Below are 19,576 nucleotides of genomic sequence, written 5' to 3' on the forward strand. Positions count from 1 at the left end.
CTCGACACCTATGTATGTGTTCTGAATGACCCTATTCCAAGTAAATCTATACCCATCTATTTTTTTATTTTTTAAACATGGTTAACTGCTGTCTAATCACATGTGCGAGAAGCTGAGATTGAATGAGGTGCTGTTTGGATTAAGCAAGTAACTGTGCAAGTTGTTTTATGCAAATTGAGTTGTATCTGTATTTTTTTTTTTTTTTTTTACTTTTTGTTTTTAATGTCACGTGTTAATTCTTAACTAATTAAGAGATTCCTCAATTACTGACAGCAGATACTCAGCATGGCTAAATGTCACGCATAATGCACAATACTTCATGTAGTTAAATCAGGCCCCGTGCTGAATCACATTTGGTTCTCATGTGAACCGCTCCAGACTTCGCTTGATTATTGTACTTGAAACCACCCTTTCCAACGATAGTTGTTTTGGTCCACACCAGTGTGTGTTTATAACTACCTAAACTAACAAGACTTTCCAGGAAATTGTACCAGAGTTTGAAAAAACTGATCCAAACAAACTAGGTGTGAAAACGCTTTAGTGAGTAACAAGTGGGTCAAGGATCATGTAGATTACAATGACTTACCCATGCTATTTTAGTTAAGAGGAGTTTCAAGAAACCCTAGAAGAAGGGCGGTGTGGTATACTAGTAGAAATTTTTTATCAACATTTGAAATTTTAGTATATCTTCTTTACTGCCGTTAGAGACATCTGGCGTTGTTACTTATTGCAAAAAAGCTGGAAAATGGTGGGGAGTGGGCATTCTGAAACAGCCGGCACCCTTTCCACCACTGAAACGGTTTACTGTTATAAGTAAGCAATGATAAGTAATATTTTTACCTCTTTTTTCAACACCCATGTATATCTTCAAGGTTAGAAAACAATAGAATGGTAGACATTTTATTTTATACAAATAATGAAGTTTCTACATTAATACCTCCCTTTTAAAAAAATTTCTAACAACTTCAATTTCTGTAGAAAAAGGATTCTGAAAGTCAGTTGTGGGACAGGTGTGAAAACTGTCTTTAATAGGCTGCATCATAGGGCTTAGCTTGCTGAGGCAGTATTCGGTCAATGTAGATCTAAACTTTTTTGGCTTGTATTCATATAGTTTTTCTTTATTTTCAAACATGTTTTGAAAGGCGATATTAAAGTCTAGTTAAGCATGCATGTTTTTCCCCTGATATTCTGTGAAGCGTTTTGCACAAGAGAAAGGTGTGCTATAAATGAAATGTATTATCATATTAGTCGATTAAAATGGTCCTTATGAAAAGACACATTACAATAAATCTACCCACTATTAACCTACTGTATAAATTTGAGTCAACAGAAGCACCTAAACTGGATTCAGCCTGAAAAGTATATTCAGATAGATTACACCACGATATATACCAGAATTATAATTATATCGTAATATAAATTTTTGGCAATACTGCCCACCCATGCCAAGTTTAGGACCTTCTTGACGTAAAAATGCTTTTGGAAAACTCACCCCAAATGGTAAATTAGTTACTGATTTTTCAGTGCTAGGTCAACATGAATAATCTTTATTGCTAGTCTACTTACCAATAAGCCCACCAGCTTGTCCAGGTGGCAGAATGACAGCATCTTCTACACTACCACAGTACCAGAACTCATTATGGCCTACATTCTCATCCTCTACTTTTATTCATAGAAACTGTATCAGATCTTTAGGAGATTGATATTTAGCAAACATATTGTGCTTTATATCATAAAATTGAACCTCATGAAGAATATCACAATACAGGACACTTCAAATAAGTGAATGATAATAATATCATTGAAAAACTTTAGCCAGATGAATGGCTGGTTTCAGCGTCCATACCTAACACATGGACAAAACCAAATATACAGCCCATCAGTATCAAAGTAATATAAGATTTAGGTAAACAAATATAAAAGACAATGAGTTAGGCTAGTTAATTTTAAATAAGATATACAGTAAATACTAGTGCCCTTAAAAAATGATCTGCACAGGAAATATCAAGAGAAATATACTGCATAATTGAATAGCTGACTGGAGCTCAACATTAATAAACAAAATATTAAGTGATCAATGCTGTATGATAACCACAATGATGCTATAGTGGAAAATCCAATGAAATACACAAAATTTGTTTTGAGGTCTTTTGCAAAGACCAACCCAAGCATTAGTTTCGATAACATAGTACAATGGCACACTTATTGGCCAAGGAATATTATTTAGCACATAAAGATGCCTGTTGTGTTTTGCAAACCCAGACATCACTTATATGATACAAGATAACTGATAGATCTGAACATTACAAGAAATTAAGCAAATATAAGTAAGAGAAAACAAACACTATGCAATATCACAAGGTATCAACATTTCAAATCCAAGGGCCCTTTAAGAATGTGGAAAAGTTATATACATTTATTTTAATTTTTCAAACAAAAAAAAAACAAATAATACTGTTCAAGATATACATAGTATATAAAAGCTGCAGCAGTTACAAAATTAGGAGGAAAAAAAAGGTTTTTCAAGATATTTATGGAAATATACTAGTATATACCATGTATTTACACAGTCCAAGCAATGCTATAACCCGTTCCCTGACTTAACCTTTCATAACTAAACAGAAATTACATTAATGTATTATTTGCCTATGGTGCAGCACAAAAATATAATCCTGGCTTCATTCAAAACAGAGTACAGTGTAATTAAAAAAACACTTGATAAGTCCTCAAAGCTCAGCAGATTGCTCACTTCTTGTTATGAACTCCTTCTGAATAGTCCTCTAATATTCCTGCCATATGATCATTGTGCGTCTTAAACCTTCTCTTTTTCTGAGATGCAGGCTTCTTCCTCTTTTGTAATGGTGCCTAAGAAAAGGAAAATATACAACTGGAATACTATCAACTCAGCAAAAAAGTACAATGGCATTTTGATCAAGAAATAAACTTAGTAGTATTAAACATAAAATGGCTGAACTGGAGTAATGCAAGGTGTATATTTACGTCATAACAGATGAAAATACCAGCTTATGCTACAGGTTATACTGAAAAGGAGATAACATTTTTATCTTTTTTGTTAAAGCCAGTCTAAAACATAAAACTGATTGAAATGGAAGATAAACTATGCTGCAGTTTCTATGATTGATTCATCAAATTTTATACCTGCTCAATCCAATCAGCCAGTGATGACTTTTGCCACAAGTAATTCTGAAGTGGGTTTGTTAGTGGACAAATTGATAGGTAATAAGAATACTTCTCATTTGATCATATGTCTATAGCGAATAACCAGATTTATGTGCTAGTACCAGTACCCTACCATTGACCAGTTTCTTTCTGATGCGTATGTGTGTTCAACTTTTTACATTTTAGTACACAGCATTTTCCAGCAATCCACAAAGAAGAAAGTCAGGAAATCCTCTTGTCAAAAGTTTTTAGAGTAAAGATGACACAAACCATCCTACTGGTAATTATTAAAACTTGTCATGGAAAGTCCATTGGCAAATGTCTTGAACAGTAAGTGACTCAATCAGTTTGCCTTGTCCTCTCCCATTGTTAACAATATTCTTGAGCTGTTGGAAGTTATTCACTTTGGCTTGTGAAACACGGTAAAGCAAACCTTAATGACCAAATATTTCAGTAGCTAATTTAATTTGAAGAAGGAAATCTAACATTTGAGCTGAACTCAAGAAAATAAACACATTATACACTTCATGTATACATTTTGTCAATTATTACTAAAACATGAAAAATGTTTGTTTTAGTTATGTGTTTAACAATTTCTGCCTCGCATTTCCTGTCATCCTACATTTGCATAGATCACTGTAGACAAAGAACACACATGAAATGTATGTGTTCCAAATAACGACATATTATTTACCCTGTACAACTCCAGGCACCTCACACCCAGATAAACAGATTTGAGCTCTATGGGTCAGTTTATACTTCATGCTCAGAATGTGTATGAGCACGCATCATGACTGCCATATGTTCCCAGCGTTCATTAGACATGTCCTCTGAGCACATCCTCAGAAAATAATGCAATGCGTGCGCAAATTGCAGTAGCAGCAAAAAGTTGGGGGGGTGGGGGGGAGGTTTGCTGGGTGCAGTGTGATCAAGTTGGAACATGATGTCCGAGTCTCTGTTTACCATCTACGTCTGACAGAAAGCCACTTTTTCATCCTATAGGATCGATGTGCATGCTTCAAGGTTTGATGAATGGTTTGATATGGTGAAGCAAAATGACGATATACAAATGCATTCATGGTGCTTTTATAGTCAAGCGTTGCATATTCCCCATCGTAATGACACGATACATTTTAAAGTTCTCACATATCACTTTCTGTGCTGTCCTTTTTTTTTTTGCACATTCATAACAGCATCAGAATGTTCGGCTGCATATTTGAGCCACAGAGAAAAAACAGTTAGGGACACAGTGAAAACTTGTATTTTGTGATTAAAGTGGAAATTTCGGCTTAAATCTTGAAATGTCCACTTTAATCTTGTAGTTTATTTTACCATTGAAGTAAACATCATCTTAAAACCGACACAGTTGTTAATCGCTACGTGCTTTTGGGGCTTCCTCCTGCATTGACAGCAGCGGCAAACAGCAATCGCCACACAGAACACATTAAATGTATGATATTCCAGCTCTCTGGACATTTAGAATCCTTAGATTTACACTTGATTATCACTTTCATAATGAAATGCATTAAAATATAAATATTAGATTTTTACAGATAAATAATTAACTTCATTTAAATAATGAATACTGTTAATAATTCAACATGTGGGGCGGTCCCTGGTGTTCCCTGCCTGGAGTTTGCATTTTTCCTGGTGGGTTTCCACAGTGTGCTCTGGTTTCCTACCAAAGATATGCAGGTTTGGGGATTTGGTGATGCTAAAATGACATTAATGTATGTGAGCTCACCCTGCAATAAGCTGAAGCCCCGTCCAGGAATTGTTTCTGCCTCGTGCCCAATGCTAGCTGGAATGGGCGCATCCCTGGATTGATGGATTCAATCATTAAACATCCATTCTTTTCAGAGATATTGTGGCAAGACGTCCTTGGAATTTAATGGTTGTTTCAGGCAATTTAAAACACAGCGAAGCCGAACCTGTTCTCACCATGATGATATCTCGCACTGCCACCCGGTGGAATCTTCCACATTTACATAAGGTATGCGCGCATGTATAAACAGTACAATACTTGTGTAGCAGTAGTGTCCGCTGGAGCACGCATCGCGGCACATGAAGTATGAACCTGGCCTAAGAATATTTTGTGTGGCTTGAGCTCCGTTGGTTGGGGGATGGGATAGCAGGCTACCTGCTGCATGTGCTGATCGACACATTTGCAAAACAAAAGTCGCTAATTGAGAGGTGCGAGGTGGTCTGAATTGCAAGTTTTATTTTGTAGGCTTCAGAGATTCTAGTGTTAATAAATGTAATAATTTGTTACAAGCCTCAGGTTAGTTTTGTTTACTTATTTTCACATGTTGGGTGATCTGCAGTTTCATAATACTGACACAGGAGAATCCCTTCTTTGTTACAGGTGTAGGACAGAGTGGCATTATCAATTTTACTAGGCTGAAACCCGAGTCTTGGCTTAGTAAACTGTTGCCTGACACTCTTAATGCCAGCTAAAAGTCTCAGTTTGCCTGATTTGGCCTCCCTTTGGAATGCAGCATCTGCAGCCTTATCTGATAAGATGATCGATACCAGATCATGTAACAGCCAGGGACATCTCTCTCTATGGTACAAAATGACCTCAAGTTCTGAACAAAAGACCATAAATACAGGATGAGTAACACTGATGGACAGAGTTCTGCACCAGTGCTCATCCAAGAAGATGGGTTATGTGCATCTAAGAAGCCAATGACACGACAGCCTATACCTGATATGGTGTGGTCGCAATAGAGGCTGAAGCAAGCCCTTTATTGCAGAGGGCAACCGTGCTGGACTGAAAAGGTGGAATATTTGTCTGTGTTGCAGTTTGGATGAGGTTGTCATTAGTCCAACCTTGCTGAGGGACAGCGAGGACAGAAGCAAGAGAGACCATACGTAAACCATGTGTTTGCCTTGCTAACAATAGTCACTGACTCAGCAGGCATAACATTGCTACCATCTGAAGACACTTTGTGTAAAAACCTTAAAAAATGAGTGTAGTACCGACCCACAACAAAAACATACAATGAAAGATGAAGACCTCCTGAACAAAGAAAAGAAAGTGTGTTGAAAAATCCTTCCACATATCTGAACAAAGATGACTAGAAAAGGAACCAAGCATCACTCACCTCAAAACATAATTATACTTTGATCCTGAGAATTATTAACTGCAATTTAATAGATAGGATAACATCAGCTAATATACTATGGTATTAGTGTTAACTGTAACTAAAGATAAAAACATACACATATACATATATATATATATATACATATATATACCCTAAGTTCTTGTCAATAAGCCACGGCTTATCTAAGGAAAAAAGTTGTGAAAATGAAAAAATAGAATATCGGCTTATACATAAGTCCGGCTTATACATCCATCGCGGGGGTTGCGTTCCAGAGCCACCCGCGAAATAAGAATATCCGCGAAGTAGAAACCATATGTTTATATGGTTATTTTTATATTGTCATGCTTGGGTCACAGATTTGCGCAGAAACACAGGAGGTTGTAGAGAGACAGGAACGTTATTCAAACACTGCAAACAAACATTTGTCTCTTTTTCAAAAGTTTAAACTGTGCTCCATGACAAGACAGAGATGACAGTTCTGTCTCACAATTAAAAGAATGCAAACATATCTTCCTTTTCAAAGGAGTGCAAAGCAAGCAGTCAAAAAAAAAATCAATAGGGTTTTTTGGCTTTTAAGTATGCGAAGCACCGCCGGTACAAAGCTGTTGAAGGCGGCAGCTCACACCCCCTCTGTCAGGAGCAGGAAGAGAGAGGAAGGGAGAGAGAGAGAGAGACAGATAAAAAAAATCAATACGTGCCCTTTGAGCTTTTAAGTATGCGAAGCTCCGTGCAGCATTTCTTTCAGGAAGCAGCTGCACACAGCCCCCCTGCTCACACCCCCCTACGTCAGCGCAAGAGAGAGAGAGAGAGAAAGTAAGCTGGATAGCTTCTCAGCCATCTGCCAATAGCGTCCCTTGTATGAAATCAACTGGGCAAACCAACTGAGGAAGCATGTACCAGAAATTAAAAGACCCATTGTCCGCAGAAATCCGCGATATATATTTAAATATGCTTACATATAAAATCACAATTTAAATGACCGCTACGCGCTCGTGTTGACTCGGCGACGCCCAGAGCAGAAAGAACGCGCTCCGGCCGCTCCAACCGCGCCATGCGGGGAGTGAGAGAGACGGCAATATCTCACTCTCTCTCCCCCCTTAAAGAAATTAAATGGGCGCGAGTGAGACCACTGACCTCCCTCCCTTCTATTAGTTATAGGTTATAGTACGTTCGGCTTATCCATGAGTCCGGCTTATCTATGATACGATTTTATTTTAAAAATTCGTATGATTTTTGGTCTCCGGCTAATACATGAGTCCGGCTTATAGACAAGAACTTAGGGTATATATATACATATATATATATATATATATATATATATATATATATATATATATATATATATATATATATATACACATACACCATACAATCAGATTGTGATTCAGACTACGAATGCCACGAATGTAATTACCCCGATCTACATACTGTCAAATAAACGAACCACACGCCGTAGCGCAACGTTAGGGGCTTCGCCTCTGGCGCTGACGTTCGAGGTTCGATTCCCGAGAGGGGATGCAGTGAGTGTGTACGCCTGATGAGCCCAGAATTAGGGCGAAACACGTGTCGCGTACTCTTTGCATTATTTGTCAGTAAAACTATTTCAACCATATATAATATAATATAATATAATATAATATAATATAATATAATATATAATATAATTATATATTATTACTATTCGGTTTGTTATTATTTTCTCTCTTCTTGTCTTTTTAACTCTTATTCCTCACACTGAGTCGATTGCACCTTCAATTTCGTTGTTCCTTTGTAAAAGTGACAATGACAATAAAGATCTATCTATCTATCTATCTTATATATATATATATATATATATATATATATATATATATATATATATATATATATATATATACACATATATATATCTATAATAATAAAAGGCAAAGCCCTCACTGACCGACTGACTGACTGACTGACTCACTGACTGACTGACTCACTCATCACTAATTCTCCAACTTCCCGTGTAGGTGGAAGGCTGAAATTTGGCAGGCTCATTCCTTACAGCTTACTTACAAAAGTTAGGCAGGTTTCATTTCGAAATTCAAAGCGTAATGGTCATAACTGGAACATATTTTTTGTCCATACACTGTAATGGAGGAGGCGGAGTCACGTATCGCGTCATCACGCCTCCTACGTAATCACGTGAACTAAAAACAAGGAAGAGATTTACAGCACGAGTCGCACGCGGGAACGAAGGTAAATGACGTTAATTTTTGACTGTCTTTTAATACTGTGTAAGCATACATATTAACACATGTGCAATTAAACGTGTGCATTTACGGGGTGATTTGTCAGGCTTAAAAGCTCACCTTTTATCAAACGCGGGAAGAAAGGTAACTGACGTTGTTCACTGTCTTTTAATACTGTATAACCATACATATTAACACATGTCCAATTAAACGTGTGCATTTACGGGGTGATTTCTCAGGCTTAAAAGCTCGCCTTTTACTAAAAAGGTAAATGCAAAACTATTTTCAATCAGTTTATTGAAACGCTCCCGTTAAGGATTGCAATAACATATTCGCGAGATAAAAGAACGAAGTAGGGGGAAATGGAGGAAGAGCCGCAAACAGCGAACAGCAAAAAATTAATTAAACAATTGAGAACGGAGCGAGTTAAGCATACAAGCATGTTCATAAGGGAAACAAACCACGGTGTAAAACGTAAGTTTAAATTAAGTTTATAGAAACGCTCCCGCTGCGGATTGCAATAACATATTCGCGAGATAAAAGTTTAATGAGAAGACACGAGGTATAAACGAACCACACGCCGTGGCGCAACGTTAGGGGCAACAGTTTCAACCATTCTATGATCTGCTTCTCACAACTGAAAGACAGCACATGGCGGATGTTAGCCGACTTGCTGACCGCAACGTTAGGGGCTTCAACTGTGGCGCTGACGCCACATCTCAGTGCCAACACTTTGCAGACTGTACTTAAAAGACACGCCCTCCTCACTGGACAGTTAAAAACACCAATCAAACTAACGATGACATCAAGTATTACCCAATGAAAAGTAGGAAAGGAGGCATCTTCATAAAATGCGTGTGGGATGATTTGCATGAGACGCTGCTTTAAAAAAAAAATGATAAAAAAAAATACGGGATAAATCCCGTCCAGTATTGATTCAAAACGGGACGCGCAATTTCATTCTCAAACGCGGCACGATTCCGTATTTTAAAGGACGGGTGGCAACCCTACACTGCCAGGTAACCACCCATACAATCAGATTGTGATTCAGACTAGGAATGCAATGAATGTAATTACCCCGATCTACATACAAGGCGAAAGTCTTGCAACATTCAAAGATGATGGTTTGGGATAAGTACACCATACAACATAAAAGAGCTTATGAAGCCTTGAACCGAAAAAAGCAAGATCTCAGAGATTGTAAAAAAAAAAAATAGGAGGTAATGTCGTTTTACTCGCTGTAGATTTTAGTCAAACATTACCAGTTATTCCACGAGGGAGACCAGCAGATGAACTCAACGCGTGTTTAAAATCCATGCTTCTCCCACGCTCGGTTATATGTCGCGTGTTCTCCAGTAGGTGCACCAAAAAATGTATACATTTAAGCATGTAATGGGCAAACAAAAAATTAGGTATACCCGAAGGCACTGCAGTAGTACTTAATGTAACTTTACTTCTTAAATGTTAATGTTTTACTGTTTAATAATTTATACGATTCTTATATGTTGTTCAAATTCTTTTATCAAAATACCACTGACAACGCAATGCACGATAACATGGAGTGAATACACCATACGCATCCGCCCACGGCTGCCCTGCTGTGCGCAGATAGGAGTTGATTCTACAATAAAATAAAATAAACATAAAAAGAGTAAAACAATCATCACCCATAAAGCGTGTGTGTGTGTATATATGTGTATATATATATCTTGATATGTGGATGTGTATATGTATATATATATATATATATACAGTGGTGTGAAAAGCTATTTGCCCCCTTCCTGATTTCTTATTCTTTTGCATGTTTGTCACACAAAATGTTTCTGATCATCAAACACATTTAACCATTAGTCAAATATAACACAAGTAAACACAAAATGCAGTTTTTAAATGATGGTTTTTATTATTTAGGGAGAAAAAAAATCCAAACCTACATGGCCCTGTGTGAAAAAGTAATTGCCCCCTTGTTAAAAAATAACCTAACTGTGGTGTATCACACCTGAGTTCAATTTCCGTAGCCACCCCCAGGCCTGATTACTGCCACACCTGTTTCAATCAAGAAATCACTTAAATAGGAGCTGCCTGACACAGAGAAGTAGACCAAAAGCACCTCAAAAGCTAGACATCATGCCAAGATCCAAAGAAATTCAGGAACAAATGAGAACAGAAGTAATTGAGATCTATCAGTCTGGTAAAGGTTATAAAGCCATTTCTAAAGCTTTGGGACTCCAGCGAACCACAGTGAGAGCCATTATCCACAAATGGCAAAAACATGGAACAGTGGTGAACCTTCCCAGGAGTGGCCGGCCAACCAAAATTACCCCAAGAGCGCAGAGACGACTCATCCGAGAGGTCACAAAAGACCCCAGGACAACGTCTAAAGAACTGCAGGCCTCACTTGCCTCAATTAAGGTCAGTGTTCACGACTCCACCATAAGAAAGAGACTGGGCAAAAACGGCCTGCATGGCAGATTTCCAAGACGCAAACCACTGTTAAGCAAAAAGAACATTAGGGCTCGTCTCAATTTTGCTAAGAAATATCTCAATGATTGCCAAGACTTTTGGGAAAATACCTTGTGGACTGATGAGACAAAAGTTGAACTTTTTGGAAGGCAAATGTCCCGTTACATCTGGCATAAAAGGAACACAGCATTTCAGAAAAAGAACATCATACCAACAGTAAAATATGGTGGTGGTAGTGTGATGGTCTGGGGTTGTTTTGCTGCTTCAGGACCTGGAAGGCTTGCTGTGATAGATGGAACCATGAATTCTACTGTCTACCAAAAAGTCCTGAAGGAGAATGTCCGGCCATCTGTTCGTCAACTCAAGCTGAAGTGATCTTGGGTGCTGCAACAGGACAATGACCCAAAACACACCAGCAAATCCACCTCTGAATGGCTGAAGAAAAACAAAATGAAGACTTTGGAGTGGCCTAGTCAAAGTCCTGACCTGAATCCAATTGAGATGCTATGGCATGACCTTAAAAAGGCGGTTCATGCTAGAAAACCCTCAAATAAAGCTGAATTACAACAATTTTGCAAAGATGAGTGGGCCAAAATTCCTCCAGAGCACTGTGAAAGACTCATTGCAAGTTATCGCAAACGCTTGATTGCAGTTATTGCTGCTAAGGGTGGCCCAACCAGTTATTAGGTTCAGGGGGCAATTACTTTTTCACACAGGGCCATGTAGGTTTGGATTTTTTTTTCTCATTAAATAATAAAAACCACCATTTACAAACTGCATTTTGTGTTTACTTGTGTTATATTTGACTAATGGTTAAATGTGTTTGATGATCAGAAACATTTTGTGTGACAAACATGCAAAAGAATAAGAAATCAGGAAGGGGGCAAATAGTTTTTCACACCACTGTGTATATATATATATATATATATATATATATATATATATATATATATATATATGTAGATATGTATATATATGTGTATATGTATATGTATATATATGTTTATATGTGTATGTGTGTATTTTATATATATAAAACACAGCAACACTCATAACAATGACAACACAATTACATTCACAATCATGTTACGTTATTTTTAAAATGTTTCCTTTTTTTTTCATAACCTCTTTAACACACTACTTCTCCGCTGCGAAGCGCGGGTATTTTGCTAATATATATATATATATATATATATATATATATATATATACACATATATACATACACACACACACACACACACACACACACACATACACTAGACATTAAGCCCGTTACAATAACGGGCGCTAGAACAGTAGTGCATAAACATTAGCAGGAACAGTCTGTATTAAATGGCAAGGGACCTTAATATTTTTGCAAGAAGCCTAAAGTAAAATAATAATATAAATAAAATAGAAACGTATATGACAATACAGTAACTATAATTAATATTATATTTATCCTCTCCTCTGTGGCTGTTGATTGATGTGTTGTGCCTGTTTGAAGATCTCTTATCCTGTCTGTCTTTATTTTAGCTTGTTGCTGACGCAGTGATTTTCATTCATCCGCAGTAAGACTTGCTCTCTTAGCTCTGTGTGTTTTGGCATTTTTCTGATGTTCATTTTCCTCTTCTATAGATCTATTCGCTCATCTTTGTCTCTCTTTTTTTAATTTTTTTTATGCTCATTTTCCTGTTCTTCTATAGATCTATTTGCTCTTCTGAGTGTTTCTCTTTTAGTGTTTTTCTGACGCTCATTTTCTTTTTCTTAAATCGATCTATTTGCTTGTATTTTTCTTTGTCTTTGAGCCTTTCTTTTGTTGATGTTTACTTGCTGAGCTGACTGTTCTTCCAGGAGATGTTGCTTATATAGGATTTGATTGTCTGTGTGTCTTTTGTCCTACTTGACGTGTCCTTTTTTTTTGGGTGGCATGTTGTTAGTAGATAGTCACAGTAATAAAGGCTTGTACGCCCGTAATATTTTCTCTTACAGTAATACTGGCTTGTATGTGGCTATAATATGCGTCACTGTATTGTGTGCCTTTAATTTTCTCTCGCAGTAATATTGGTTTGTATTTCCGTAAAATGCCTGTAATTTTCTCTGACAGTAATACTGGCTTTGATGTCTGTAATATGCATTTAAGTTTCTGTCACAACAGTGGGCAATCACCAGAGTCTCCCCAGCAATTGATGTAATGTGTGGCGTACAGCTGATAATCGTGCCTGTGCCATCTCTCCAGCAAGTACTGTGCAGTTCCCCAGCAAGTATTTTAATCTGTGCTGGCGTGCAGCTGTTTATTGTATGTGTGGCGTCTCCTCAGCAACGGATTTTATGTGCGCGAAAATAAATCTACTTTTAAAAGTCATCCTATTGCAGTATCATGAAAATTCGTATATTTAGGAAAACCCCTTCAACGACTGACACTTTACACTATACTGGGCCAAGCTTCTTAAACGCAAATCTGACATCCTCAGAGTGAACACTTGCACAACAACAAACACTAATCCCACCTCTTTGGGGAAGCTGGTCTCCGCGTCTCAGTACCCGATTGGATTTTTCGTGCGTTATGTTTTAGGTCTTACCTCATTTACCGAAATCCGATTGGATCGGCTGCACGATATTTTATAGGTCCCGCCCTCTCTGTCTTGTGTGACGCGTCAGGTGGCCTTTGAAGCATCTGCTAGAGGCCGGTGACTCTGCCACTCATTCCGCCCTTCCCTGTACTTTCGCCTTGTCTGTAATATGCGTTGAAGAGTGCTCCGCGCATGTGCACTTCACCAGAAGACACACACACACGGACACATGGACGCACACAGGGGTTTTATTAAAGAGGATATATAAAATATAATATATATATATATATATATATATATATGCATATGTCAATCATCTGTTATCATTATGTTATAAATAAATTGTATTATTTTGCTTATTTAAACAAGTGTGACTGGGTTATTTGTAAAAGCAAGCCTTCAGCCGCGTTTTGAATCACAACAGAGAAAGTTAAAGTGCTAATGTAGACTTTTGCCAATTTACAGCAACTTTGTTCATAATTTGTACTGATCTTTTTATATTTCTGGCATCCCAGCCAAAACATGAAACAGGGATCTTACACCCCATTCACTGATTAATTTGCCATCCTGGGGTAAGTGTCTTCTTGATTATTAATCAATCAAAAAAATTCCTAAATGGGGAGAAAAAGAATATAAAATCTTGTTACATGTTCCCTATCTATGCCACAAACTTGAATATTCATAGTTAGTTATATGTGTGTGGACTTTTTGAACATAGGAAACCATTTGTGCAAACTTCACAGCAACAAAATAAGTCATAAAACTGTACTAATTGGCTTTGATAAATTTCTTCACCTTCATATGTGAAAGTAGCAAGTTAAACAAAACATATGCATGTAATTAAACAATACTTACTACTCTCTTTGGTCCCATTTCCTGCATCGATGAAATTCCTTGTCTCTTGAGATACTCTTCAATCTTCTCTTCATCCATGGAATCTACTGGAATACTTCGCCACAACTTCTGAAATTCTAAGCATTTAAAATAAATGTCTAAATCATTCTAATTCATAATAAATGAAGTAGAATTCACGATAACTACATGTGGATACAAAGTAATAAATGAAGTAGAATTCACGATAACTACATGTGGATACAAAGGCAAGCAATACAGAGGATGAGGCTAAACATTTGCAGGAGCCAGGCTGAGGTATAAAGGGTTGCTTGTGCAGGTATGTGGATTTGATGATGAATGTGTTCATAAAATGATCCCTGTGATGGACTCTTGCTCCATCCTTCTTTAGCTTATATCTTGTGCACAAAGCTGGAGAGGCTCCAGTCCCTGTAACCTCAAACAGGACTAGCTATTTAGACAAATAAGTTGTTTAACGCTCAATTTCCTGTAGGTTAACATTTATTTGTAACAAAAGTAGGCTTTACATATTCTAGTCCAGTTTTATTTTAACAAAATCCTAGAGCGCAGAGTTCTTTAATGGAGAAGCCACTTGGGTGTGCAAGTCTTCCAAATTCAAAAGGAAGGTAAAGTGCAAGCATTCAAAGATAAAACAATTAAGGGACACAGCTTACATACAAACCAGAAAATACTAAAGAAGCACCAACTGCAGTTGAATTCATTGATTTAAATGAATTTCATTCAAGAAAAAAAAGTGAATCAGAACAACACATTTAAGCATCCTCACTTGAAGGATAAGTTTGATATTTTTCAAGTCAAAGTTATTTCTTCACAGTCATGTTATATACAGTATTAGTTTGCCACAAGAAATTACATTCTAAAATGAAACATATTTAATAAATTAAGAATAAAATAACTAGTCCATTCTTGTGTTTTATAATAAAGCTAAAGGTGAACAGGGTACCAATGTGAAGAAAAACTTACTAAATTCATAAATTTTTCAAGCCAAAAAATGTCATGGAGTATTGGTCCACATCTTAAGATTACACACATATTGCAAAACAGAGTATACATGTTGTTTTAAGAAAGATAAAAACCAAAACATTGTTGTGAGATTCAACACAGGAAACGCCTGGTATGCAAACCCCAGTCTCCTTTCCTGCAAGAAAAAGAAAAACCAGCACTACCACTCTGCCACCCAATAATAATAACAATGATTATTATTATTTTTAACCCAGCCACAGGGGATGCACAATCCAATGTGTTTCTTTGTGTTGGTCCCAAACCCAGATAAATGGGGAGGGTTACGTCAGGAAGGGCATCCAGTGTAAAATTTTGACAAATCAATATGCGGAAAACAATACAAATTTCCATACCGGATCGGTCAAGGCCCAGGTTAACAACGGCAACCACCAGTACTGTTAGCCAACAGGCTGCTGGTGGAAATTGGGCTACTGTTGGCCCAAGAAGGAGAGGAAGAAGTGGGAGATGTGTCCGGAGGCAGGAGGAGTTGAGGAAAGTAAAGAGAGTGGAACTGAGGGTAGGAACTTTGAATGCTGGCAGTATGACTGGTAAGGGGAGAGAGTTAGCCAATATGATGGCGAGAAGGAATGTTGATATATTGTGCGTGCAAGAGACTAAATGGAAGGGGAGTAAGGACAGGTGGATCGGAGGTGGATTCAAATTGTTCTATCATGGTGTAGATGGGAGGAGAAATGGGTGATGGGTAGGTATGGTGTCAAGGAGAGGAATGAAGAAGGTCAGATGATAGTGAATTTTGTGAAAAGGAAGGACATGGTTGTGGTGAATACATATTTTAAGAAGAGGGAGGAACATAGGGTGACATACAAGAGTGGAGGAACATGCACACAGGTAGATTATATACTATGCAGAAGAGTCAATATGAAGGAGATTGAAGACTGCAAAATGGTGGCAAGGGAAAGTGTAGTTAGGCAGCATAGAATGGTGGTCTGTAGGATGAAGTTGGAGATCAAGAAGAGGAGGAGAGTGAGGGCAGAGCCAAGGATCAAATGGTGGAAGTTGAAAAAGGAAGACTGCAAGGTTGAGTTTAGGGAGGAGGAGAGACAGGCACTGGGTGGCAGTGAAGAGTTACCAGATAGCTGGGCAACTACAGCAGATGTATTAATGGTGACAGCAAGAAGGGTGCTTGGCATGACATCTGGAAAGAGGAAGGAGGAAAAGGAAACCTGGTGGTGGAATGGGGAAGTACAGGAGAGTATATAGACCAAGTGGATTGTGAAGAAGAACTGGGATAGTGAAAGAGATGCAAAAAGTAGACAAGAGTACAAGGAGATAAGGCGCAAGGTGAAAAGAGAGGTGGCAAAGGATAAAGAAAAGGCGTATGATGAGTTGTATGAGAGGTTGGACACGAAGGAGGGAGACAAGGACCTGTACCGATTGGCTAGACAGAGGGACCGAGCTGGGAAAGATGTGCAGCAGGTTAGGGCAGGGGTAGGCAACATCGGTCCTGGTGAGCATCAGTGGCTACAGGTTTTCATTCCAACCCAATTGCTTAATTAGAAACCAATCATTGCCAATCTCAGACCTTATTTAATTTTATGGCTTGTTAGTCTGTGCAATGTAAGGCTCTTATATCGTAGATTTTTTTCCTTTTCAAGGATATCATCCAAATGATATGAAGCCTAAAACAGATCATTTTCAGTCTGTAACATTTTTCTATTAAGTGTTTTATTAAATCAAACAGTGCATGATGAACACACACAGATGTAATTGGAAAAAAGCTAGCTGGAGAACTGCTGGCTGCTTTGTCTTTTACATCTTATTGCTAATAAGGAGCAATTAAAACACTGAATGCAGCAGTTTAAGATTGAAATAAGCAATTAAGGTTGGAGAACCGTAACAAGCGAGACCACTAAAATGAAGCATCAAAATGTCACTTAAGCAATATGTGCTTCATCAGCAATAATTGAGTTCTCGTTAAGGAACTGGGTTGGAACAAAAACCTGCACATACTGCGGCTCACCAGGACCGACGTTGCCTACCCCTGGGTTAGGGCGATAAAGGATAAAGATGGAAACGTTCTCACAAGCGAGGAGAGTGTGTTGAGCAGAAGGAAAAAGTACTTTGAGAGGCTGATGAATGAAGAGAACGAGAGAGAGAGAGGAGGTTGGATGATGTGGAGATAGTGAATCAGGAAGTGCAACGGATTAGCAAGGAGGAAGTAAGGATGGCTATGAAGAGGATGAAAAATGGAAAGGTCGTTGGTCCAGATGACATACCCGTGGAAGCATGGAGGTGTTTAGGACAGATGGAAGTGGAGTTTTTAAACCAGATTGTTTAATGGAATCTTGGAAAGTGAGAGGATGCCTGAGGAGTGGAGAAGAAGTGTACTGTGTTGATATTTAAGAATAAGGGGGATGTGCAGGACTGCAGTAACTACAAGGGAATAAAATTGATGAGCCACAGCATGATGTTATGGGAAAGAGTAGTGGAATCTAGGTTAAGAAGTGAGGTGATGATTAGTGAGCAGCAGTATGGTTTCATGCCAAGAAAGAGCACCACAGAAGCAATGTTTGCTCTGAGGATGTTGATGGAGAAGTTTAGAGAAGGCCAGAAGGAGTTGCATTGTGTCTTTGTGGACCTGGAGAAAGCATATGACAGGGTGCCTCGAGAGGGGCTGTGGTATTGTATGAGGAAGTCGGGAGTGGCAGAGAAGTATTTAAGAGTTGTACAGGATATGTACGAGGGAAGTGTGACAGTGGTGAGGTCTGCGGTAGGAGTAACGGATGCATTCAAGTTGGAGGTGGGATTACATCAGGGATCGGCTCTGAGCCCTTTCTTATTTGAAATGGTGATGGACAGGTAGACAGACGAGATTAGACAGGAGTCCCCGTGGACTATAATGTTTGCTGATGACATTGTGATCTGTAGCGATAGTAGGGAGCAGGTTGAGGAGACCCTGGAGAGTTGGAGATATGCTCTAGAGAGGAGAGGAATGAAGGTGGGTAGGAATAAGACAGAATACATGTGTGTAAATGAGAAGGAGGTCAGTGGAATGGTGAGGATGAAGGGAGTAGAGTTGGCAAAGGTGGATGAGTTTAAATACTTGGGATCAACAGTACAAAGTAATGGGGATTGTGGAAGAGAGGTGAAAAAGAGAATGCAGGCAGGGTGGAATGGGTGGAGAAGAGTGTCAGGAGTAATTTGTGACAGATGGATATCAGCAAGAATGAAAGAGAAGGTCTACAGGATGGTAGTGAGTCCAGCTATGTTATATGGGTTGGAGACGGTGGCACTGACCAGAAAGCAGGAGACAGAGCTGGAGGTGGCAGAGTTGAAGATGCTAAGATTTGCACTGGGTGTGACGAGGATGGATAGGATTCGAAATGAGGACATTAGAGGGTCAGCTCAAGTTGGATGGTTGGGAGACAAAGTCAGAGATGCGAGATTGCATTGGTTTGGACATGTGCAAAGGAGAGATGCTGGGTATATTGGGAGAAGGATGCTAAGGATAGAGCTGCCAGGGAAGAGGAAAAAAAGGAAGGCCTAAGCGAAGGTTTATGGATGTGGTGAGAGAGGACATGCAGGTGATGGGTGTAACAGAGCAAGATGCAGAGGACAGAAAGATATGGAAGAAGATGATCCGCTGTGGCAGCCCCTAACGGCAGCAGCCGAAAAAAGAAGAAGAATTACTGTCATCAGTATCTTTGAACCGTTAATCTATTCAGATATATTTTTCCACTACAGGAAACAACAATAATAAAAATAATAATAAAAATAAAAATAATCTATCCATCTTCTTAACCTGCTTATCCAGGGCAAGGTTGAGGTGCAGGTGAAGCCTATCCCAGCACTCACAGGATGCAAGACAGGAAAACACCTGGATAATAATGTTCTACTGGATAATAATAATGTTCTAATCTATATATACACACTGATTAGCCATAACATCAATACCACTGACAGGTGAAGTGAATAACACTGATTGTCAATTGTACCTGTCAAGGGATAGGATATATTTGGCAGTAAGTGAACAGTAATTTCTTAACACTAGAATTACCAAAGCCTATGAAAAAACTCGTAGATCCGTCCCACCTTAAATCCCTTCACACTTCTCCGCCAGCGTCTTTTGTCCTGTAAATCTATACATATTAATAAAAGGCAAAGCCCTCACTGACTCACTGACTGACTGACTGACTGACTGACTTATCACTAATTCTCC

General features: G+C 38.4%; 1 protein-coding gene across 1 annotated transcript in view; it reads right to left on the reverse strand.

The window, feature by feature from the left end:
- Positions 1-1,773: 1,773 nt before the first annotated feature.
- The window catches only part of gtf2e2 (general transcription factor IIE, polypeptide 2, beta), a 78,838-nt gene continuing 61,035 nt past the window's right edge, over positions 1,774-19,576 (reverse strand). The window contains exons 7-8 of the mRNA XM_028802150.2: positions 14,377-14,492; positions 1,774-2,865 (exon numbers count right to left, since the gene is read on the reverse strand). Coding sequence (XP_028657983.2) covers positions 2,746-2,865; positions 14,377-14,492 — 236 coding nt within the window. The 3' untranslated portion in view covers positions 1,774-2,745. The remainder of the gene's footprint in view (positions 2,866-14,376; positions 14,493-19,576) is intronic.

This window comes from Erpetoichthys calabaricus, chromosome 5, assembly GCF_900747795.2.
Source record: "Erpetoichthys calabaricus chromosome 5, fErpCal1.3, whole genome shotgun sequence".
Classification (NCBI taxonomy): Eukaryota; Metazoa; Chordata; class Cladistia; order Polypteriformes; family Polypteridae; genus Erpetoichthys; species Erpetoichthys calabaricus.